This window comes from Lethenteron reissneri, chromosome 41 (assembly GCF_015708825.2).
Source record: "Lethenteron reissneri isolate LAM-NWPU_2019-01 chromosome 41, ASM1570882v1, whole genome shotgun sequence".
Lineage (NCBI taxonomy): Eukaryota > Metazoa > Chordata > Hyperoartia > Petromyzontiformes > Petromyzontidae > Lethenteron > Lethenteron reissneri.
Window position 1 is genome coordinate 2,885,869 of NC_083819.1, and position 25,755 is coordinate 2,911,623.

General features: G+C 42.6%; 1 protein-coding gene across 1 annotated transcript; it reads right to left on the minus strand.

Moving 5' to 3' along the window:
- Positions 1–25,709, minus strand: XPO5 (exportin 5). The gene is made up of 32 exons (XM_061568303.1): positions 25,490–25,709; positions 23,859–23,980; positions 23,135–23,207; positions 22,481–22,618; positions 21,940–22,122; positions 20,588–20,620; positions 20,288–20,473; positions 19,534–19,610; positions 18,925–19,024; positions 18,279–18,362; positions 18,020–18,145; positions 17,837–17,927; positions 17,055–17,177; positions 16,391–16,533; positions 15,407–15,559; positions 15,147–15,203; positions 14,911–15,000; positions 13,637–13,833; positions 11,908–12,007; positions 11,315–11,496; positions 9,960–10,060; positions 9,414–9,504; positions 8,270–8,406; positions 6,995–7,092; positions 6,697–6,743; positions 5,670–5,758; positions 5,013–5,072; positions 4,813–4,895; positions 4,264–4,371; positions 3,253–3,390; positions 1,789–1,992; positions 1–1,332 (listed from the first exon to the last, which is right to left on the minus strand). The coding sequence occupies exons 1-32, from the start codon at positions 25,706–25,708 to the stop codon at positions 1,180–1,182; spliced, it is 3,786 nt and encodes a 1,261-aa protein (XP_061424287.1). The 5' UTR covers position 25,709; the 3' UTR covers positions 1–1,179.
- Between the last annotated feature and the right edge of the window lie 46 nt (positions 25,710–25,755).

Below are 25,755 nucleotides of genomic sequence, written 5' to 3' on the forward strand. Positions count from 1 at the left end.
TGGATAATACATCGACATCATTTATTGATTTCATAGAACAACAGTGTCAGTAAACGGATATGGAAAGTCTCCAAATCTTAACTGTGCCACTTTTTTAATGTGAGAAACCAAGTAACGGCTTCATTCGTGAGGGGAACACTACATGGCAACACACATATAAAACAATGTGGCGCACTGAAATAATCAGTTATTACAACTACTCGATTGGCTTCTACATATAAAAAATACAAATGTATACTCATCACCTGTCACAGCACGCTTGTAAATTTGTACACGATATTTTCCAAACACTAATGAGTCAAGTTTTAGTAAGACTAACACAACTGTATCAAACAAAAAAAAAATAAGATTTTCGTTTTAAAGATTGAAGCATCATCTCGTAGTTTAAGCTCTTTACACCCCTTAAAAATGCAAGTGACAGACAAATACATAAAAATTTAACGCGTAAATCAATAATTAAAGGTCACTTACATTTTGGGTTTAGGGCAGGACAGTACAGTATGAAAGGGAATAAAAAAAAGCTGCAGCATAAACCTTATAAAATATTCCTTCGTTTTGAATTTCATAACTTAGGCAAAACTAACACTGCTATTTATATTATCTTCCCAGTTAAAATGCCTGGGGGCTACATAGCATGTCTAAGCAGACACTGCTTAAAGAGTGTGTGTACCCTTGGTCATGCTCTCCAGAACGTCATAAATTATATCAATGTCTGAGAAAGTACAGGTAAAACAATAGTATGGTGGGTTACCATATAAAGAATGAGTTAATGTGGATTTAAGACGACTGGTGGTTTTATGATTAAGAAATAAAGAATAAGTAGCCATTAGGAATCTGTGTTGGCCATAAGTGGCTTGTAACCCATCAATGAGCCGATTCGATGACAACTATTGCACCGAAAAATGTTCAACTTTTAATCAAAAACCTTTATTAGACATTGATGAACCCAGCCATGAGTGTAGGTGTATGGCAGTGCTGATGGCAATCAGATAAACAAGAGTACTTAATTTAATCAAAACGCTGTTCATTTGTGTGAAATGGATGAGCTCGTTTGCAGCATTATATTTTAATCGGCCAGTAATTTTTTTTTTGTTCAAATAAGTACCCAAAGAACTAACCACGCAAAATGAAATTAAGATATACATACCCCATGTGCATTGAGGTTAAGCCAAGTGGTAATTATATAGACTGGGCCTGAGGAACGAAGAGTGCCATAATGCCAATGTCACTTTTCTCCTGGTCTTCAATACTTACGGTCCGCTTTTGCCGCTGAAATAACCGCGGCAGGTCACGGATCTGAATTTCGTTGCGGAACTTCTGCCCGATGTCTTTCTGCAAGCCGTGAGCAGACATGGAAACAGATGAACAGTGGCGGGGTCATGACACAAGTGTGAAAAGGTAGAAGAGCAAAGCACACGAAAAAAAATACGCCAGAGCACCCCACTGCATTCATATTCACGGTTATTGTTGTACAGCTCGTGTTTTCGGGTTGGACCACATGTTTGGCATGATGTTCAACGTATTGATCTACATACCAGGAGCTTCTACAATGAGAGGTTGCTGTAGTTCTCAGGAAATGGAGCAAAATATCAGCCATTATGCCCAATTATCTATGTAAGGTGCGAAATAAGTTTAACATACGTGCAACATGCAGTAAAAACCCTCCAAAAAACGCAGAGAAATTAAATGCAGATTTTTCAACAACAAAAAAAAGACCGACTCGGACTAAAATACAAGTACAGGAGACAGACAATGAACGAATAAAAACAATCTCAAGTTGTAACCAACCGCAATGACGCCAGCAATCAGCTTCTTGAAAGTGTCCTTGCGTCGCCTCTCAGCCTGCTTCACAGCGTTGGGTCCAACGGGCCCCGGAGGCCCTTCAGGAGCCATCAGATCGCCGATCAGCTTCTGCTCGTACATACTGAGGGTGTCTGCCGAGATGTTGGGGATTTGGTTCATTATGGCGTTCAGCTCGGTGAAGCGGGGCCGCTGGAAAAACAGGGTTTGAGAGATGGGTTCACACGGATATCATTTTAGGAAGCAACTACAGCTAAAACAAATTGTGCAATCTTAAGTGATAAACTCGCAAGAAAGTTACATTTCACAGCTGAACGATGATTTTAACTTATGTTATTTTAATTTATATAGTGCCTTGATTAAGGTGCTGGACAAAGAATTAGCTATTTGTACAGCAGAAGTGAGATGCATTGATGAGAAGGATGGTTTCAAGGGCTACAAGACTGAAAAACGACTTGAAACCGCGATGCATCAGTGTGTTCTATCGAGCAACACTAACACAAAAGAAAGGGTGCATTTCTAAAGAGAAGTCAGTGGCATGGCAAGCCAATATAAATGAATCTACACTATGCCAGGAAGCTGGTCGCAAGGAATAATGGCAAATAATGAATTCTCAAAAAAGCATTCTGGTGGCAAATATATACATATATACACAGTCCTAAGTTGGCCACGTGGTTCAGAGGTCAGTTGACCAAGCCGAGCTCAAATCCAGCCCGCCACCTGTCATTACACTTGGTTCTGAACTGTTGTGAGTGGATGGTTTTTTTAAATAGCCGCAATCGGCAAATCCTCAAAGACAAATAGGAAAACGAAAGTTTGATTCACGTTCTGCAATATGACACCCCCCTCCCCCTTTTGTTTCATGAAACAGAAAGTATTTTCAATGTTAAATGATTATTTTACATAAAGTTACATATAACTCGTAGAGTAAATGCATAGAATGAAAAAAAAATATGTAGTGTACAGTACTGTTATGTACACATAAATAAATGCAAACCTGAAAATGAACATCAAGTTAATGATGCAGCACTCACCTTGTGCAAGGCTGTCATGGAATTCAACTTTCTTACTAAGAGACATCACCTTCCTCTGCTTCTGTCACTAGAATCACTACCAATTCATTTTCTTTCAGGGGCCATTGCAAAATAATCAATAAGGGTACTGATGAAAATGTAAGAAAAATCACACGGCTGAACCTCACTGCCTCACTGGGAGCACGTGAAATGAGACCGGTGATGAATTGCGTTTGAGGCAAAACGGCGTGGATATTTTTCCGTAGAAGCATCATTGCGAAAAGCGCACTTACAATGTGTACAGGCATCCCGTGGTCAACCACGAATGTTCGAGCCACAGCGGAGCGATCAATACATTTGGCGCGAAAAGTCAAATCCGCGACGGGAAAACCCTCCATGGGCAAGGTTATGGTGTAACACAGGCACCGCAGCCACTCACCATGTTCTCATAAATCTGGAACGCCAGGTTCACCAGTATGGACTGACTGCAGTCGTGTTGACCATGCACTTCCAGCCCCCGCAGAACAGCTGTGAAGCACCACACCATTGCTTCTGGTGATAGCGAGTGCTGTGCTGCCTGTGAAAGCAAGTATAGTGGTTAGGTGTTTTATTTATGTATGTATGTTGAATGTATTTCGCACCGTACGTAGCCAACCGTGCTAATCGGAGGTGCGGATGTTACTCTGTTGTAGAGTGCTCTGTCAGGTCGGTTATCCGCAGGTACCCACGGGTAACCCGCAAAGCGAGTTGGAACCAAGTCGTTTTTACGGCTTGATGCTTGGGCTATATTCATCGCGTCATGTCTGAACGGCAACCGAACGGTTATCTGTAAAAGCAACTTAGTTCTGACCAGTTTTGTGGGTCAACCATAGGTCACCCGCAGGAAACCAAATCAATGCAAGATTCTAAATTAGTACGTTTTTTATGACTATAATTTACCATTCATTACAGCATCTCAGACTATGAATGCAGTACTAAGAGGGTGACCCAGTTGGAACTACTCTACATAAAATATGAAAATTATAGAAAAGTGTATTTAATTTATAACAAAGCGTCTGCATGAGTCCGACCAATCTAAATGCACTCATACATATGTTAACCCTCTCCTCTGCTAAGATAAGGAGCCATCACAATCGTACTATTCAACTACCCGTTGAGAATAAACTCAAGAGAGTCCTCACAAATCAGTGGGGTATTTTTACAAATTAATCACCCGCTATATGTGTAACATAACAAGTGTTATTATTCGGTGATTCTGGGTTGGCAGTCAATAATACTCCCTTAAAAATTAAATTAAAAAATATATCATAGGCGACATATTGAACAATTGCCCTTCATCAGAGCACATCATGTGCTGGTGAAGAATGGCCATATAAATGTTTGGGTGCAATTAACCCAACAGTCAATACTATGACTGGAAAGCATTCCCAAGGCACATCTCTGTTTTCACCTGCTTGAGGACCGGCCAGCAGAGGTGGGTGGCAGCCTTGTGACAGGTAGGAGTGTCATTCCAGGAGAGAGCAGTGAATGCACTCAAGAGGATCGCTTGGCAGGCCTCCTATTGCACAAGAGGACCATGTTGTAAAACAACAACAACACACTATGGGACCAGGTGGTGGTCAAACTTTCCTGGCCTTACGAGCCGCCTCACGTGGCTGAGGCCCACAAGACGCACACGGTGGTCACACCGCCAATTCGCTCACGCTGGATGGCTGCGGAGTTTTTTAAATTTGGAAATCTGAAGAAGGATAACTCATGGAAGCTGTCAGGGACAACTGCCCCGGGTCACTTTTATTTCGCAGATTTTTCCCCGTTTCAAACAATGTATTGACAATAAAATGAGCTGCTTCTCTTGTGGCCTAAAATTAAACTGCCCGAGATCTGCATGCGGCTCATAAGCCATGATTTGGCTAGCCCTGCTATGGACTATGAAATTTGCCATAACACATTAACACTGCATTGCATTACTTCACATTTATGTGCGTAGATTTGTACATACCTCATTCATGATCAGCCCCTTCCCCAGTTCACTAATTTCATCAGATTCACTTGGGGCAGCCTCTATCGCCATGACCTCATCCTCTGAACAAAGAAAATAACACAGCAGTCAGCGGACAGCTAATAAAAAGGTAATGAATAAACGGTATAAACAATGCTCATTGAACTACACAATAGTGAAATGTTTTATTCAAAACGCACCATCCATATTCTCCATAGTGGTCGGCAGCTCTGCAGATTTTTTCACACTGACACAAGCACCTGCACAAGAAATCGACGGAATAGTCAGAGCAGAATTACAGTCAGCAATGGCCAGATAACAGCAATTGTCGTGCATATTTCTATTTAAAACTTTCGTGACTGCAGGAATTAATATTCTTTGGTTCTTTCGGTAAAGACTTTACCGAAAGAACCAAAGAATGTCGTGCATTTCTTACGTTACCATTTTAAGGCCACACGAGTCACTTGACTGATGTGAGTTGCTGATGATTATCTTAAGGGACATAACACATCTACTCAGGGCCATCTGCTTAAAGTATTGGTTGTTAACCTGGGGTGCACGCACCCCCTGGGGGTGCGAGATGCCCTTCTAGGAGACGTGGCCAGATTTTTTTAGAACGTAAATCATCGAAACACAAATTAAGCACGGGCACGTACGTACAACGACTTTATTTCATCAAACCTATGTATTTATTAACATACTTTTTTTTTTACGATTGAGAACCAAAGGGGCGTTAGGCTGCAGTAAAGATTAAGAACCACTGGTGTATTATTTTATTATTTCCCTTCTACGTGACTTTACCGAAAGAACCAAGAAGATGTAGCAACGTAGTGAAAATGATTTGAATTAGGACTCACAGAGGATCTCCAAGTATTCGCGTGTCACCAACCGCGTCAGCTGATCCTCCAGAACCTCCTGGGCATCATCCGCACGATCCTCCTCGGAACTTTTTTCAAAACGCATTACGAAAATAGCATAGTCATCAATAATGAGGTTACATCAACCGTGATGATGCTCAATCTACTGCTGGATGAAGGTCTCCCTAAGGTCATTACCATCCCTCAGTCATGAAATTCAAACGAGTTGACCTCATCACTCTACCTCCACGATGCGCTCACATTCTTGGGGATGTTCACAGCTGCCAATCTGTCGTCATTAATTTGTTGTTGTTTTTTAACTCGACAAGAGAGGCTGGATACAGAGAACAAACAGTAACAAGAGAAAGAGGGCACCGAAATTCCGCAGAAAAAAAGCCCCGAAACGGTGCTCAGGGAGAAAAGCGAGCTCACTGCCGTACTCGCAAAGGGACTGCAAGCGGGAACTTAGATTTTATTTTATATGGGGAAGAGGAACACAAGGGGGAAAAGGATGGGATGGGGGGGGTGGATCTGTCATCATTCTTAATGATCAGCCAATCGTCCTTTTCAGCGATGTGTCCCTGTTCAAGCCTACTTGCTTTTCTTAACAGGAAATATGATTTCCCCAATATCGAATAGTTGTTTAAGCCACAGAACAAATCCAGCATGCTCATTATCAGCAACGTCCTTTAGGAGCCGTAATCCATGTTCAAATGTTGTCGGTCCTTGCCAGGGATGGATAGCACTACGGCTTCTTTAACACGGAGACTTTCGCGACCAATAATATCCATGAAAGGTTTTTTGCGTTATATCACCTAAATATAAAATGTGTCGTTAAATCAGCCACCACCCGACACCTTACTAATTGGCTGTGTCGGGTGGTGGTCGGTTTAACGACGCATTTATATTTACGCGATCTAACCCAAAAAACCTCTATTATGGACTACAGTTTATACTGCAATCATCAGACAGGAGGGTGCAAGATGTAACAACGGACACTGCTTCATTAAACATGCATTTAACATACCTCTCCATTGACCTTTGGACCAAGTTCTGCCACAGTATGCTCAATTTCTGTGGCGAAACAAAGAATCATGATATACGTTTAGGCATCACCACACACAACACACGGAACCCAAAGTTTAAACAAGACGACAATCTCATAATACACTGTGGTGAAGTGTTTTTTTTTCATTTGACTGCACAAACGAGGTTAGACAAATACTTCTTTAAAACACCAACTTAACAAGACAACAGTTTGTGCCAAAGCAAGGGTTGTGTGTCGGGCATATTTTGAACGCCTTGTTAATTCATACGCCGCTCACCTGCAGCATCACAGAAAACACGGGTCCACAGATGGGAATCAGAACGGAGTTGTAGCTCTCAGCGGGGCACGTCTGAATGAACAGCTTCAGAAAGAACTGTGGGCAGCACGGTCAAGGGAAGTGGCTCTGCTCAATGTGCACGACAGAAAACGTTCACGCTCCACCATCATCGTTTCGACATGCTGGTGCATGCAGCGAGCGACGGCGCCAATGCGTGTGCACATTACAGAGGTCGTAACGTCGCGCGGGAATGGGCTGAAGAATGTTCGACGGTTAAGTGCATGTACAGCCCTTTCCTCAATCCACCAATAAATAAGGGCTTCCCCCCACCATGTAGGTCACGACGGTTGTTTGACTAAACTTCACCATTCTGGTCGGTGCAGATGGGCGATAGTGGGGAGCACACATATGGGAGCATCGGAGTATAGTACAACTATTAATTTTGCTGTATCGCCCAAGTGCTGTCCAACGCTTGTTTAAATAGACAGATAGAAGAACAGGACATATTTGACAATGCCAACAATAATACCTTCTGCAACATTTTCCAATTCCTACAGATGGCAGCATTTGATACTTTGTGCAAAGCACGCAGGCGTACAGCAATACAACTGCTACACACACACTCCCACATTGAGCATTATTTACTTACACTAAAGAGGGATAGGTGGAATTTTGCTTGCTCACTACTGCAACCTCTCTCCCTGCTAGTTCTCAAAAGCACTGTGACCTTAACCTTTGACGTTTTGAAAAGCAATTCCAAGCAAGACATTTGTGGTCTCGGAGTCTCTGAAAAGTTTGTCCAAAATGATCAAACGGTTCAGATGTCGTGGGTACAAGCAGGAATGCTAGGCTTTTGATATTGCCATAACCTTGGTCTCCCTTTGACCTTTTTATCTAAAAAGCAATCAGAGGCAAGATATTGTGGTCATGAGCCACCCCTGAAAATGTTGTCAACATTGATCCAACCGTACAAAATATCTCATGAGCAAACGAATTGATGTACAGAAATGATTACTTGGTTGGCTTTCACCCTTTGCGGTCAGAACAGTTTTGTTTTCGGCGAGAATGCATACATCTTTTACGTAACAAAGTTTTACACCGCACATCTGAAAATGATTCAATTTACAAAAAATATCATTGCACGTATGGTGCGAAAGAAGTTCAACATATATACATACAAGTGACTCGAATCGTTGGTAGTAGGCTTATTTTGATTGGTATACAAGTAACGCAAAGTTGTTCACTCATACGACACGGGGAAGCAGCAATGGATATTGAGCAGGGCTCGAAGGCGGTGTTCGGTAGAGATGTCCAGATGGGAGAGAGCCGAATCGAGCAGCAACTGCGCCACATTCGGGATGTTGTAGAAGTCACGTCCGAGGGCACTCCCTACTTTGCCCAGTATAATGTAGCTGTCACATGCGATGGGACACAAATATGCTTCATTTAGCAAGAACAAAAGGAGGCATTAAAAGCACTTAACAATAATGCCAACTGAATAGCCAATGTGGATCTCCTTTATGACAACACAATGTTGTAAATACATGCAATGTTTCACTACTGTACATGCTATTTTTAAATCCTTTATATTAAGTTCGCTTGCGTGCTTGCTTGCTTGCTTGTTTACGACCGTGCAAACCTTTCGGTCGTTTTTTAACCCACTTCCCGTGATCCAATCGAGCCGACATTTTGCACACAGATTCGTTGTGTGTGACAATTAATGTTCGTGAAAATTTTTTTCCAAAATTTTACACTGTTTAGGAAAAACAAATTAAATATTTAATTACCAATTGTTTAATACTGGCAGACAATCATCTGACCCATAGGTGGCAGCCATCTCAAGCCAGAGGACGAGAGGACTCTAGCCGCCACGCATATAAAGGATTTAGAGTGAAAAACTTTGTTTTTACGGGTTATACTTATTAAACTACCATCCACGGCCGACTATTTGTTGGTAAATTACCCAGGTTGTGGTTTAACAGTGCTCACTCACCCCTTTAACTCATGCCGCTTTAGTGAAAAGCTGCTCCTCAATCTTCGAGACTCAGTAATTCAGTGCCCACGTTGACCACAAACACCTCCCACATGTATAAACACCCACTAGTTGACTAAACTAACTTGATATCTATGCACCTCCGTGTTTGTGGATTGTGTAGCGGCTGAGATGCATGAATGATGCTACGTAAAAATGCTCGTCCCTTTTATTACCTTGGATAATCACCAGGTGACTGCATTAGCATTCCTCTTTCAACATAACATTTTCTGGACCCAATGAGTTTATAGTCGCAGCATCTTAACTTTTTTCCTGCAAATGGATTATACGTCCCATAAGCGGACAAGCTAATGCCTTTAAATATTACATTCCTACATTTTTTAAGGGATACTGAAAAGAATATGAAGCAGATGTAGGGACATTTACCAGCTTTCGTGCATTGTGGTGATGAAACTCTGCATTCTTTCCAGCGGCGTTCGGATCTTCTTGTGGTGCTCAGTAAGGGGCAATGGGATGGCTTGAGGCAACCATATGAAACGGCCAATAAACAAACAAGAACACACATTAATCCTGTTTTTTATATTGTATTAAAGGGCGCACTGTGATGCATGCTTGCATTCATTGTCTAGTCTGGACCAATAATGCAATAACTCAAAGCACAAACTAAATTAACATTAAATGTATCCAATTAGAGTTTTGAACAGCATCGCGCGACATGATTACATAGAACACGTTTGATAAAACCTATGATCATCCCATCTTGATTAGTGTCCTTCAAGCCTGCAGGCAAGGTTGGCTGGCAATCAAAAAAGGTGGAGCTGCTGTATTGTGATGCAGCGAAGAAGCTGAACAATGAACATTTTCCCCATGTGGTATTGTTGCAAGATAGCTCATAATTATAACAATAAACATGTTTTGCTGTGGTCTCGGTCAGGCACACAAACAATTAATAAATTGCACACATTCACCAACCTAGCAGGTTATGTTTTTCCGATTCCATGCACTCAAATGCGAGTTCATAGTCCTTGTTTAACTTGGCACGTTGCTCCGGTAGCCAGAAGGAATGAAAAGTCCTGCAACACAGGCGCACATACAACACATTCCAAATGCTTTTTAATCAAAACACTGTTGGAATTCCACAGAGTATGGATGCTGTTTCCAGAACAGCTGTTGGGTGTCGTGCCTATGTGTCCCACCATAAGGCACCAATGGCTAAACAGTGTGAGAAATGTAATTATGTAAGAGTGACCTTCAGTATACTATAGGTTATTGGCCATGCACTGCAATATAGGAAATTCGATTTTTTTTTTTTTACCCAATGAAGTAATTGAACCGAGAAGGTTTTATGCTATCATACATTTATATTGGCATACACTATATATCAAGTATTGCAAGCTGCATTTGCAATGCGTGCTTTAGTTTGGTAATGTCAGAATTTCAGCAATGTTTTGATATATACAAAGTATATATATATTTCAAGCTCGCCAAGAATGAGTGGTATGGTGAGCACGGTTGTTCGTACACTCTGCTATGAACTCGGTAACCTGAGTTTGATCCCTGGCACCAGCTAACATCAGAGCATGAGCAATATCCGAATTAGACCTGGGCTACCCCTTCATCAACGCGCACTAACTGGCGTGGTGAAGTATGGTGAAGTAATGCTCATGATCAATAGAAAGACGGGCACATCCTTCAACTTTTGATGAGCTTTTTCCATAAAAACGATTATTCTCTTTTGAATACTGAAATGCAAGCATAAGACTGTACCAGCAGTGGCATTTGCCACTAATCACAGCCATATTATTAAAAAAACTGGGCCCACACAGCATGACTATTGTGTGCCTATCTGTACAAGTTTAATTATACTTGGTCTTAGGATAAATAATGTAACTTTCATATCCTGTTACACCATAAACATGTGCACTTGTACAATCCTTTTGTCAAACCACTGCTGGATGAGGGCATCCCCACAAAGTGGGGGTAATGGGGGTTATTTCATGTTACTTCACCATGCTGGTCAGTGCAGGTTGGTGAAGACAGGGAGCACTGACGTGGGAACATACAAGTACAGTCCAACAATGGACTTTGTTTAAATCCTCTCTCCTGTCAACAAAGTAGCCCTGCAGCATCCTGAACACCTGTTTACGTAAGTTTGTCACCCAAGCAAGCACACTATCCAGGCTGAACTCTACTTAGCTTCTGAGATCCATTAGATCAGGCGCATTTCTGGTGATTTGGTCACGGGCGTACAAAACACGTGACGTCCACAGCATTTGCATCCGGTGTAACTACCCGCTGCGTGCGACTTGACGTGCACGAAGCCTCACCTGGAGAGTGTCAGCATGTTTTCCAGCATCTTGCAAACAAACTGGGAGCACGCGTTGCGATAGACAGGGCCGCCCGAGGGCGTTTCGCCAACCACGAAACCGCCAGCCTGTGCCTCCTCTATGCTCTCCGGCCATCTGGCTCGCTTCACCAGCATGCACATCATGTTCATGCAGTACACCAGCTGCAAAGGCACGACAAACGATTCCTTGACAACGCTCGCCGGGCATTGTGCACAGAAACAGCACCTCCCACACATGCAATGGGATGTCTTTTCCCCCTAAACCACGCAGGAAACAATTCCACCTGCAAACAACGGTTGTGTAAATTCTCACTTTACATTGGAGATGTGTTTTTCTCAAATTAATATAACTGCGAGCTGGGCCGTCGATAGTTGAAACTTTAGTTGATCAGTAATGAGCGCAGGGTAATTTCTACAACAAAGCACTAAAATGGCAATTTTTTTTTCCATGTGAAAATTAAGCACATGGCATGTAAAATGTTAGTTTAATCACTTTCAAAAAGAGGTACATTATTGCATGTGAGCAGAGGTCGTAAAGCAACTTTTTAATACTTTTGGTCCAAGACCAAGTACCTGACCACGGTGAAGGCCTGCGATGTCCTCCATTCCATCCGGCACAATGCTCTTGTCCAATCCAAAGTACGCCAAAAATCCATCTGTGCTCCACAGGGCTCTGTTGGAGAGGAAGGTGCAAAACGAAAGCACCAAGTGTGTAATGATACAACATAACCTAAATCGTCTATGCAGTTAAGTTTATGTACATTCCAAAGAATATACAACGGTTATGCAAATCTACAAAAGGGCGAGTGTGTGCATCCTCACGCCATACAGGTCATGGGGATTTGACCATGCTTCTCCACGCAAGTCCGTGTGGGTCCGGAGGTGGGCTGGGTACAGGTGTGAAGCATAAAAGAGTGCACCAGTGTATATTTATGCACAGGCCCCACAACGTCAGATGTGCCTCCGCATATTGCCTACACGTTTTAAGCACCAACATCTGTTTCTGGTTAAGTTAAATATTAACACAATCTAGTTGAGTAAAATGTATGGGTCCTCCACTGTGCTATGCACTGCATTTGCACCCTCATTACAGTAAGGTAGGCTTTCGCTTTCAGACAGAGAATTAGATGGAGGTCTCTGCAGCCAGACTTTATCACCCAGTATAACCGCTGGGGCGAAAATAATAAAGGCGGCCAGGCGTAAGCCGCAAGGACACATATCCCATTATATGAAAGGTAAAGGTGCAGCCCTGAAATTGCTTGCTCACACCGCTACTGGCGGAAGGGTCTCCCCGTGAGGGGCGTTTTTGAGAGCCCCTTTGGAGGGTATTTGGCCAAATCTTCTACGCGAGACAAACATCTTGGAAGAGGTGGGAGTAAGCCACACTTTATCCCACCACACACAGCCTGCCGGTCGACTAACTAACTAATCATGCGGCGAGCCGTAATACCAAGTGTGTCCTTCCGATGCGTATCCAGTCACTTAGGTACAACACAACGCATGACCGTTTTCTCTTTTACGCATTCTGGAAGGCTCAATTTCCAAGGAAGCCAACAAAGAGATTTAGCTTAGTATATAATCAATAAAGTTCTGGTGTGGCAAATGAATCAACCCAGCAATAAAGGGAGCACGCTACACTGTGCATGGGTATTACTTATATGTCAGTCATCAAATCAGTTGATGGGAAATATTACTTATTCTAACAGGATTGTGGCTATGCCAGCATATTTCCAACAAGCTACATTATGTTATCTTGACCCTCTTGTCAATGGTACGCTATAAAATCTGGCAACCAAAAATGATGACAGCACCGATACAAACCCAATGATAATTTGATGGTTAACTCGATAGTTTTACTCCTTTTAAATAAAAACTTAGCTAAATATAGTTGGGTGCGGTAATGGTGTGTGCGGTCTTTGGTGCGCTGCGCTATAAACTCAGAGACCGGAATATTGACGCCTGGTCACAGCCAACATCAGTGGCGAGTGAATATGTGAACCGGTTCTGGGCAACCCCCTTCACCAACTCACACCGACTGCCATTGAGAAGTAAGATAACAAAAGTTACCACGAACAATATGGGGTGGGGGAGGTCTTCTTTGTCCACCAGTGGACTGTCAAAAGGACTGTAAATTAATGTTACTCGATCTTTATCCACGCAATGCACCTGTTTTAAGAGTTATGAAATGAACGTGTTATCGAATGCCCCATTTACTCTACAAGGGTCCTTCTACGTATAGAATCTACGCAAGTGTCTCACTCAAATACGATGCCTGGGAAACCCAACAAGAAGCAGCACTCACTGCTGCATGTCAGGCTCCATCCACAACGCCATGAGGGTGGTCAGCATCTGCTCCAGGAAGGCACGCTGGCGATCGTAGTTGCATAGCTTGTTGCTGATGATGACGAGGCACTCCATGAAGGCGACTCGCTCCAGCTGGGTCATGCCTTCCATCTTATGCAGGCGCAGGAGATGCTCGCAGAAACTCTCAAAGCACGGCTGCGACGGGCACATTTTAAACATTGAACCATCATTGTCGTCATTGTTCATACCACGCCTCCTACGCGGCACGTAAGTTTACTCAAAAGGAATTTATTGCAGAGCAAATACAATGCGCAGAGCACAAAACGAGGGAAACATTTAAAACTAAAAATAATTGCGCGAGTCTTCGAATCTTTATTGTAATTTCATATCAGCTCTTTATATGCCATCTGAAAAGATAGCCTTCAAAGTGTTACATTGAATGATAAAGGAGTGAGGAATTCAAAGGTGTGTTTGAACTATGAGACGTTACAATATCATTTACTTATCTAAGAAAGCACCGCCAAGTCTGAAGACCTATTTTTGAAGGGGCTTGCATATGAAGGAATAATACTCAAAGATTTACAATGAACGGTGCATTATCACACTTGTTGAACTGTAATTTACAAGCCAATTCACAGCTTGGAAACGTTAGGAGTTTCACCATCAAAGCGTTGGATCAGAGGTGTTCAACACCATCAAACATGCTTAAACATAATTTCAAAAACATTTCAGTGGTTATTAATATTAAGATATAATTATAGGTGAACATTAATGAGTACCAGAGAAAAAAAAACGAGACTATGGCTGTGGAGGCTTTATGTGAAATTTCACAATGCACACCATAGGGTAGATGCTATACATATATATAAAAACTCAGGTAAAAAAAGTAAGGATTTTTTTTATTTAGATTTATTTGCTGCTATAAATGTCCACGTGATAAGCCACTTCGTTGAGCTATCATTTGTGGCCAGGTCGCTTCTGAAAAAGACGCTACATAGCTCAGTGGGCATTACCTGGTAGGATAAAAAAAGGGTTAAAGCTTTATTTGTAAATATTTTTAAGCGATGTGTTCACCGTGCCTTTACATTGCACTGCTATCGTGTTTTTGTATTGTTTGTTGTTGTAACGTTCTCACCCCGTGCCCCTATTGGACACATCTGTGATAAAAAAAAAGAAGAGCTTTATATAGCTCATCGGATTCCTCCCGTATAAATAAATAAACTGATTTCTGGCTCGGACATGGTCATCTCTCAAAGAACGGCGTTTCCGTACCAGAAGCAGCTCCGGGTAATCTCTGCAGATCCTCACGAGGCACGAGCAAGCGTGGCGTCGCACATTTTTCACAGATCGGCTGCGTGGCACCTGGAAAAAGTTTAGAACATAAAATAAAAAAGTGCAATATAACTCTATGGCAACTTTGAAAGAAAATTATTTGAAAGAAAAAAAAAACCCACACAACTGAAACGGTGAAGAGTGTGTGTGTCAATGTATGATCAGTAACGGCTTACAAAAGCACCAGGTGCCTTGATTCCTTCTTGCTGACAAAATGTCACGGAAGAGAACAACTGTGGACAAATCAATTTCGAGCTTCGTGTTAGTACTACTGTAATTGTTTAAGCATATCAGTATTGATAAGCATCCCAGTATTACGTTTATAACGCACATTATATGTTAAAACAATCGAACACATCAACATTCTAGGGACGACAAAAAACAACACACTAACTCTCTGCTAAAATTCACTGACAGATTATGCAGGGCACCTCACCTTGTCGAGCACCCGTGGCACAGCGGAGGAATCATGCGACAGGAAGGGCATGAGCGTCGACATGCACGAGAGGGCGCATGACAGCACCAGCGGGTCGCCGGGTTCATAGGACAGCACCAGGTTCAGCAGGCGGATGCCTTCCTCCACCAATTGCTGTCGAGGAGGAGGTTGCAGTAGGTGTGACAAAGACAAAGATCCCCCATATTGCCTTTAACAGACTGTTGGGGCAAGTGCCTTTGGCGGGTCGCACCGATGAAGACCACCAAGGTACATAAGGGGGTGGGTGGCCAGCATGATGCCCGGCCGCCTTTGTCCCCGAGTGGCGACGTTTACACACCGCACCAGGTACTCATTTGATGCCGAGTCGACCTAGGGGAGGCTCAGGACTGGTTCAGATATTCGTCACCAATGTTAGTGGCGATCACCAGATTCGTAGTGCAGGGCGCTAATCGCTATGCTACAGCAGGTGTGAACACACACACACAAAGGGCAGCCAGTGAAAACAAAAATCTTTAGATGGGAACTTACCTCTGACCTTCATCTACTAGCTCAAACACAACCCCTCTAACAAACACGTTTTCAAGCCTGGCTCTGTTGTGTTCCCCTGGGACAGGGCATACGGGTGGGAAGGAATTGTTTGGCAAGGATTGATAAGGTCGCATATTATGAAAGTTTCGCATTTTCAGGGCACCATAACAATTTTGTGCAGAAAACTTATTTTATTACAGGTACAAAACTGATATATTATGATGCCCACGTTTATAATGTGTTTTTAACGTACGTTTACACTAAATACAGACAAAACAAATGACATCCCGTTGAAGAAAATCGCATGTTTAAAAACAATTACAATATTACTCTGCAGAATATACCAGCCTATAATAAAGGTCACCCAGGTATTTAATCTAGCCAGGAAAAAGTCGTGTTTTTATCCCCAAGCAATGGCAGAGTACAAATGATTGTGCTTTCAGTGCAAGACCTCACAGCGAGCAGCCCCTTTTTCTCCAGGGCTTTGAGGAGGTGGCTCATGGTGCAATCCATGAACGTGTTGAGAGCGTCCCACTGAATGAAAGATGGCGAGTACGTGGTGCAGGTCCCAGCTTCGTCGTCACAGATCAAGCCGTTGGCTATGACAATCAGACACACACGCACGCACGAGTCAAAACTCACTCAGGAGCGTAACACAGTCGTACACGGTGCCAAATAAGCAAATGTGTTCTTGATATATTTAATGTGTGGACAATTAGAAAATACAGTGACACCACTCTTTGCCGCGTGTTCACTCGCGATTAAACAGGGATAACAGAATGGACAAGTTTGCTGTGATGCCTTATCCAATTTTTTGTTTTGCAATAGATTAATTTCATGTTTTCAGCGACCACTTTCCGATGAGTGATAATGGGACAAATTTGCTGCACAATTCCTCTTATTGATTAAAACAACCACACAAATTGGATTCATGTTTATCATGCGAATTCTCTCGCCTGCAAAATAAAGTGAACGGAAGCTCTCGTTGATCTATTAGCGGCCACAACTACGCGAGTCGTAGACAATACGAGCGAGTAACAGAGGGAGCTTCACTGCATTCTATGCACCATCAACATTAATTCACGTTCATATTTGTATGACGCGACCACTTTTCACTTACTTGTGCCTGGTTCAATTGGAGCGGTGAGCTGAAACTGCAGCCACTTGCTAGCCACCTGGAAGGTTGCCTCCGGGGCTATACGGCAGGCCCATCGGATACCTTCTCCTTGTTGAGCTCGGAATGCTGCAACAAGCACAACATATGCAACCATTCACTGAAATGCTAAACCGATAAATGACTGCATTTTTTCATGTAAATTTATAGACTTCCATAATAAGAGGACTACATTTTGATTCACATGGAAGGTGAATCAATAACAAACTTGGCAATAATCTCAGGTCAGGAGATTAGAGCAGTAGGACATAACACCGTAACAACATTTTATAAAGCTCAGCCATGTTTAAGATAAACATATGAATAACAATTGAGAGCATTTGTCAATCCACTGCTGGATGAATGCCTCCCCATGCCGTGTTAGTAATAGGAGCTGTGTGACCATATTTTATGATTCTGTTGGTTGAGTTCATGAGAAGAATGGCCCACGACCGATACAAATATAACTCGCCAGGAATGGTTCAGATCTCTCTCCCCACCGTGACCAGGAATCAAATTCTGGTCACCAGCTTGAGAGTCTAGTGCGTGAGGTGCTGTGCCATCACTTTCCAGCACTACGGTTCAATGAACTCAAGTGTATACAAAATGAAAGAAAAACGATTCACAAATCTAACCAAGGTATGAAAGAAAAAAAATGCGAAGTCATGGTATACACCACACACAACGGAGGAGGTTCCATCATAGACAGATGTTTAGAGTTTCCGCTGCGGGTGAAGGTGCAATCTCACTTGAGAAAAAGTTGTTGTATTCCTCATCGCTCTCGAAGTCCAGACGAGAGTACTCGCAGCTTGGGCTGTCATTCTTTGAAGGAAAGCCAACCTGTGAGCATCCAAAAAAAAGTGTAAGCGTTACGAAACTAAATAAATAAAGATGGCACATTTTTAAACGTAGATGCCCTAGGCTGTACTGACCTTGAGCAGTTTTGTCGTGTAAATGTCCAGCAATTGTGGCAGGATTTGCAGGAGCAAAGCATCCTGAGAAATGATTTCATGGCGAAAGAATGCACACCATGTGCTCATCGTGCTGAAGCTGAGATACTGAAAAGAAAAACCAATGACAGGTAAAACATTTTTAACCCGATTATAAGTGAACTGTAAAATATTACCATTGAGCGCAATATAAGAATCAAGTTGCACGAGTTGTATTTGTTTGCTTACATCTTCACCTCACCTGACTGGGATGTTTGGTGAAAGCCAAAATCGAGAGAAGATACTCGTGAAAAGTTGCCGGTTGCACGACACTTCTATCGACGCCCTAGCAGCAAAGGGGTTGTGAGAAATAACACGCAAACATTTTTACAAGCAAAAAAGGCATTTTAGACAACGCATTCAAATGATATCACTGGTCAACACACTTTTTCTGGCATAAGGTTTTCCAACGGTTGTAATGTAATTTTGGGGTGCTGATTCCAAATCTGGCATCAGTTTTTGTCTATCGCATCAGGTTTTTAAGATATCAAATATTGCATTTTCAATAAAAACTGCAAAAGAAAATATTAAATAAATGTGGATATCTACATCAAATGATACTATAAACACACTATCCTAAAAATACAGCACCATATTTTAACACTAAAGCAGTTACTAACTCGCAACAACTTGCAATCATAAGTGACAGAGTTAATTTCGGGTAAAATCAATGAAAATGGGGTATGCCGATAGCATAAAATGAGATGTGATAGAGCAAATCTGAGATCAGATTTGGAATCAGCACCCTGAAATTAGTCTAGAACAGCTGCAAAAGTCCAGGCAAGAAAAAAAATATTTTTTTGTTGACCAGTGTATTTAACCCCGAGGTCGATTTTGCATTAACTCACCAAAACAGCATTGAGCTGCACCCCAAGTGCTATGAGCACCTGGCACAGCTGCTTGAGGAAGAAATAGTGCCTCTCTTCGAGCCCTGCATCGTGAGCAGACCTGGTTGGACCATCGGAACATATCGCCATGAACAGTGGGGGTGTTAAAATTATACATATAAATCCAAGCAATGAAACACCGGCTTTTATAGTCACAAGACATAGAGGCTTTGCTGGACCAAAAGGGCATTATTTATTCTTATTTTACGAGCAGGCAGTTGCATACCAGAGCGAGATAAATTCATGAATTTAGAACTAGGGGCTGTTAAGATATAATTATAAATGCATATGTGGAAACATGTGTTTCAATAAGTTAGAAACGTCAAAATGTATGTAAAGGAATTTGTAATATTTTGATTTGGACCATAACAGTGACACATACAACAGTCGAGAATGTTCATTTGAAAGTGGACAATTTTGGTCATGTTTGCAGCATCAATTGACCATCAGAGGTGAGGGAAATCCATAAAAAATATATCTTGATGAAAAGCGTACCAAAAAAATTGCAGTAACTTCACTACTTATGCGTGTCTAGATCACACGTGCATTGTAACTGCATAACAGACTTACACAGCGGCCTGAAGGATGGACATCATGGCTGGCTTGGAAAATAGAACGAGCAGCGGTTTCCGTTCCTCCATCTTACCCTGCCCAAAAGGTCAAGAGACACAACATAAACAATTGACATGAACACTGTAGCATGACCTGAAATATTTAAAGGGGAGGCATCCCAAAACCTCAGGGGAGGTACGACACAATGTTGAACTTTAAATGATTGTTAAAATCTAAGCAAGATGAGTAACAAAATAATCAGATTTTGTCGATAATGAATTCTGCTCTAGCTCATACATAGGTATGTATGAGGAGAGGCTGTGACAACCGCCAGATTTCAACTGGTGTAATAAATTTAAAAAAATATTTGAGTTGACTAAAATTTTTGCAGCAGGGGAGGCACTCTGCAGTCTCCACAACGCTCCAGGGCTGCATCACATCACTCTCCACAATAATGTCCTATGTATAAACAATGTACGTAATCCCCGTCATACAAATTCGAAATCTATCATAATCAGATAACATCCTTTGCTTTCATGCATTTTTTTTTACACAAAAACCCACGCTCCGCGCACACCTGTAATGATCCATCATCGCTGAAAGTAATCACTCGTTTAAGTGATGCAGGATTATGCACTCAATTTAACAAATGGCCATCTGTCCCACATGTACTACCATATGAACCAATGACCTTAATACCACAGTAATTAATATTTTTCAGCTCAGATGTGTATTATAAAAAAAAATATGTATTGAATGCACAAATGTTTACCTTTCGACGAACAATGAGCAGTAAGCACTCCGCAGCCTCCAACTGAAAGCGTGGCTCTCCCAGGAGTGAGCAAAGCGTGCGGAGAAGGGCACAGTCCTTAAATGCCAGATGTGTCATGTTCACCCACTCCACAAAGCCGGCAAGAGTTGCAAGCGTTGCGCACGCCACCCGGCAATGAGTTGTGGCCTGTCCGACATCAAAACACATTTACTAAAGCTCGTGAGACTTGCAATCATGTGAATGCCTCAATGTTAAAATGACAGTGAAGTGTGAGAATATTTTAATAAAAATTTAGTTCACCTGTTTTTGCGCTTCTTCTGTTGGAGAGTCTTTCTGTTGGAGAAAATTAGAAAATAAATTGTCAGAATTCAAAGCATAGCTTAGAATCCCTGTTCTGTCCAACTTAACTTTCATAATATTAAACTGCACCGGATGAAAATGGATGTACCCATGGAATTATTTTCACTCATTTGATTTTTCTGGATAATTTAAACTAGGCAATGCTGGAAAGGACAAAAGGACATGTGGTCCAATAAACCAAAGTTTGGAGTATGATTTTATTGCATTGGAAAGGATAATGAAAACTGAATGCACTTTGATATTAAAATGGACCCGAGTCCAACCGCCCCCCCCCCCCCCCCCCAACCTGTGTTGAGTTGTAGACGGAGGTTGTTGAGTTGTAGACGGAGGTTGTTGAGTTGTAGACGGAGGTACTCGGAGACGGAGGTTGAGTTAGAGGCTTCCGCCAGGGTCTATTAACACTTATCACTATCCCTGGTTCCCTCTTTACCCCTTCCACTATCCCCGTTCCTCCAGTGACCCCGCTTACGTTACGGGGTCTCCCTTAAATACCCTAGGAGGGGTGACGTCACGTGCACTGCCCAGTGCGTGCGACCCCACGTCCCGTGAGGTCACCGCACCGGACAGCGCACACGACGCCACCACTCTCCTCTACTCCTCTACACCTGTATCCCTTCCTTTAACATGAACACAAAATACTGGTGCCCTGGCTCATGCAATCCTGTCAGCAATTTCTCACGAAGGACCAAATAATGATTCTTCAGACGGCCTATTAATGCCCAATTTGTAACAAAGCGATTAATTTTTGTTCTCTAAATCATAATTTATACTTTGAAAATAATTTAGTGAAGACAATGACGACTTTAAGACAAATACGATTACATTTAAAGGCATGCCTATTTAAATAATTTGAGGACCGCTTGCTGCGTCTACATGAACATTGGCAATAACTTATTGGGGGGGGGGGAATTAATACATTGAAAAGAATCCCACATTAAAAACAAATAGGATAATGATTACTTTGGAATATTTCACCTATTAGTTTGCAATTAATTTGCCGAGATGCCTAGTATACAGAAGTTCGTGGGTTCGATCCCAACTCTAACGCCTGTATATCCGGAGTTTGCATGTCTCCCTGTGGTGGCGTAGATTTTTCTCCAGGTCCTCCGGTTTTTCTCCTCCACATTTCGAAATGTGCGTTTAAGAGTATTTGGCTGCTATAAATGTCTACGTGCTAAGCCAGTCCATTGAGCTATCATTTGTGGCCAGGTTGTTTCTCAAAGAGAGCTATATAGCTCAGTGGGCCTTACTTGGTAAAATAAAAACAGAATAGAATAGCCAGGTAAACTTACGAGTTGCTGGAATTTGTTGGAGTGTTCTATAAGAATATCCAGTAGGAAGCCCAGCAGCATCACATTCTTGTGGGTAAGCGCCTGCATGATATCTCTCCGTCGCTGCTGGGGCAGCGCCTGGAAAGCCACCACATCCTCTGCCAATCTCAGCAATACTAGCAGCATCAGCTCCGCTTGTGTCTCCTACAAGGGGTAACGTGAACATCATACAATACAGTCATGGTTATTTCTTTAAAATACCGTTATAGGATTTGCATAGCCATTTCATGGCCATTTTAAGGCGATGGAATTTGTTAAAACATTCATTTTTAGAAAGTATAACAGTATTATTTAAATGTGTACTTAATGATTATCATGTATTGTAAATGTATGTACTGAATGTACATCATTCATCAATCTTGTATCATGAAATGCGTAACTAACTGGTAAGACAGAGAACTCTCAGAAAAGCAAAGAAATGTGCAATTTACTTCAACAAACATTTTTAACCATAAGTTTGAAAAGTTAGTATGTATGCTAAAATATCAAATTAAATCCTTACGCCTAATTTGCTGGTTGCGAAGAGTTCTTGCAGCATCTCAGGCCATTGTTGAGGCCACTCTCGTTTAATCATCTCTACCATTAGCCGTGAGACAGCATCTTTTATGTAAGGTTCTTCTTCCAGAAGGTGTTTAGTGCCCTACACACACACGTACACACATATACGAAAGCTTAGTTTACCTATACATTTAATTTTCATAAAAGTTGACACTTCCAAATGGTGGTTTCTTCAGTGAGTCACTATTTTATAAATACCTGAGAAAATCCTAACACAGATGAATAAAGCAACAACTTAAACCACTTATTTGTTAATATAATGAACTTCATTGCAAGAATTTGATGGTCAAGCTGTATGACTCGGATTTGTTTGCAGACATTTCGCTCCACGTGGTGGAAGCTTCTTCATTATTTATTCCTGAAGCTCCCAGAAAGTGGGGCAGAATGTCAGACATCATACAGACATCGTATGACAACACATGGTACAAAAAATGCATCGGAGAGCTATGAAATTATACATACAAATTGCAAAATATCCAGAACCCATGACTAAAGAGTTTACTCTGATCATGAATATTAAAAAATACAGTAATACCTATATATTTGAATAATTGTTTGGCTTCATTGTCACACTTTCATTGTGTTGTAATCTCCATACCTTTGAAAGTAGCCCCATGACATTTTCTTTCACTTGACACTTTTCCACCTGGCTCATGTTATTCCAGCGAAACCTGGAGTAAAAAAAAATTCCCATCAACACCATGAATGAAACACACATGCAATGCAGGAGAATCCACTGCTGGGGGCACCATGGTGGCGAGATATTAACGACCTCGCCTGATATCCAGGGGTCGTGGGTTCAATCCTGACCCTGATGCCTGTATATTGGGAGTTTGCATGTTCTCCCCATGGTCATGTGGATTTTTCTGTGGGTCCTCCGATTATTCCCTCCACATTTAAAAACATACGTTTAGAGAATTTAGCCTCAAAAGTCGAGGCACTGCTCCTTCGGATTGAGATAAGCCAGTTGAGGTGGTACGGGCACCAGGTAAGGATGCCCCCTGGTAGACTTCCCCTGGAACTCTACCGGGCATGCCCCACTGGGCGACGACCTCTCGGCTGGCTTATAAACGCCTGGGAATTCTGCAAGCTGTCGCCAGGGAATGGGAGGTCTGGACCGCCCTACTCAATATGCTGCTGCCGCGACCCTCACCAGGACAAGCGGATTGATAAATTAACGAACGAAATTTTCATGTGATCAGCCACTTCGTTGAGCTAAAATACGTGGCCAGGTCGCGTCTGAAAAAGAGCTACATAGCTCAGTGGGCTTTACCTGGTAAAATAAAAAAATAGTTTATATAATGTTTAGTTTAGTCACTTACTTAATGCAGTGCTCCAACAGTTGCAGGCCCAAGTGTCTCACAATGCCTGCGTTGTCTTTGTCTGCCATCATCATTCCGCACTGGACGCACTGCGGGGAGTTCTGTTTGAAGTCTTCACAAAACTGGGATCGTTCACACAAAACAAACAAAAAAAACGCCTTCTAAATATCGTGTAACAACGAGGAAAATGGAACAAATACAAGTGTGATCAGCAGCATGCAGACATTCATTCTTGGAATTGCATTGAGAAACTTAAAGAGGAGCAACTGGATTCGATATGTCCGGGTTAATGACATAATTCAGGACACATTGCTCGCAAAGATAATGGCAGATCATCACCATCATGAGTTATGATCAATCCACTGCTCGATCAAAATCTCCGCAAAGCGCCGCTATAACTCACAATCTTGTAATGCAACAAATCATCCAGCACCTGCATATAAACTGATTGTATCGTTCCATCTCCGCTGCAAAGACCTCTCGGGCGCATTTTATTCCTTAGCTGTCATTCCGTTATTATCTTTTTATATTTTATATTATTTCATTAACCTCTCTAATCCATGTTCCACTTTCTGTCCCTCATTGTAATTGCGAGCACGCGTCCCTTAATGCTTATTTGGACACTTTTCAGTTTTTGTTCTATCCTAGTTTGTAAATGACCCATGTTTCTGAAGCACGTACTAACAGGAGGTACACACACTGATGATACACGTTATTTTCTTTGGCACATTGGGTGTACCTTACTTTGGCACATGGTCAAGACATGTGGCTGACAAACCATGGAACGTATGTCTAAAAGGACGTCTACCCGAGGAGATGGAGAAATTAAACTGAACTCGTGCGATAAAATCAGCTCGTGTGCCTTCACAGAAGCGGCTTGAATTTGGCTGATTGTTGCTCATCGTGAACTATTCACGCACCGAGCAGCCGAGCTTAAAACGACTACGCGTGCACAAACCTCAGTGTGCATTGTGTGCGCTCAGCTGCACGCACGGCGTACACTTAAACTATCAGTAACCACATCGACAATGCTTTACGTGAATACTACGACGTCAGTGTACAATGCACGGCTGAGAACGTCAGCATAAAATCGCATTACGTATGGCGCCCAGTAAAGATTTGTCGAATGAATGAGGTAGCGCCGGGTGTCGAGATCACATCTGTGTGACAAAAGCACCACGCAATTCGCACGCAGAAACTCCCACGTGCACCGCACACAACGCAATAACGCCACACACACACACCACGCCGGCATAACGTACAATGATGGCCTTCGGCAGAGGCCAACATGCGACAAGACGGAGTGCTGCTACTGCCACATTCTCAATCCACTGCTGGATGTCGGCCCTGTTGCCCCAACCCACACTACACGCCGGGGCCCGTTACCTTGGGAGCACATATGGTACAGTACAACAATGCATTTTTTGGCAAGCCTAGAACCGCGTCTGATAATAACTTACTGCTGCATTAGAAACAAAAAATAATTTAAATTTACCCTTAAACGTGGCCCATTGAGTGAGCGAGGCCTACAGCTTTTTGCGGGCCCCCCGGCCTTGCCTGAACAGCCCGGCCGTGCCATGTACGGGACAGGGCGGCGGCGGCGGCGGTGTGGGGGTAGTACGCTCACTCACCTTCAAGGCCTCCGCACGCTGCTGATGCGTCGACGCCGAGTCCATGACCACGTAGAGCGCTCTTATGAGCTCCTCGCAGACGGCGGAGATTTCCTGAGCCATTCTCGCCGCGAAGTATAAACGCGACGGTGCGTCCGATGCGAGTTTGGCCGAAGCGGCAGAAAAAAAAGGCGAGAAACACAGTAGGTCGTGAAGCGTTCCACGCGCGTTCAATTCCATAGCGCGCTTAGGCGATCCGCCATCGTGATTGGCTGAAGCTCCCCCCC

Coding starts and splice junctions, on each gene's coding strand:
- XPO5 (XM_061568303.1), bottom strand. CDS start 25,708: ATGGAATTGAACGCGCGTGGAACGCTTCACGACCTACTGTGTTTCTCG. Junction 15,001..15,146: donor TCAAGGCACCTGGTGCTTTT/GTAAGCCGTTAC, acceptor AACTTTTTCCAG/GTGCCACGCAGCCGATCTGT. Junction 9,505..9,959: donor GGAAAAACATAACCTGCTAG/GTTGGTGAATGT, acceptor GGTTGCCTCAAG/CCATCCCATTGCCCCTTACT.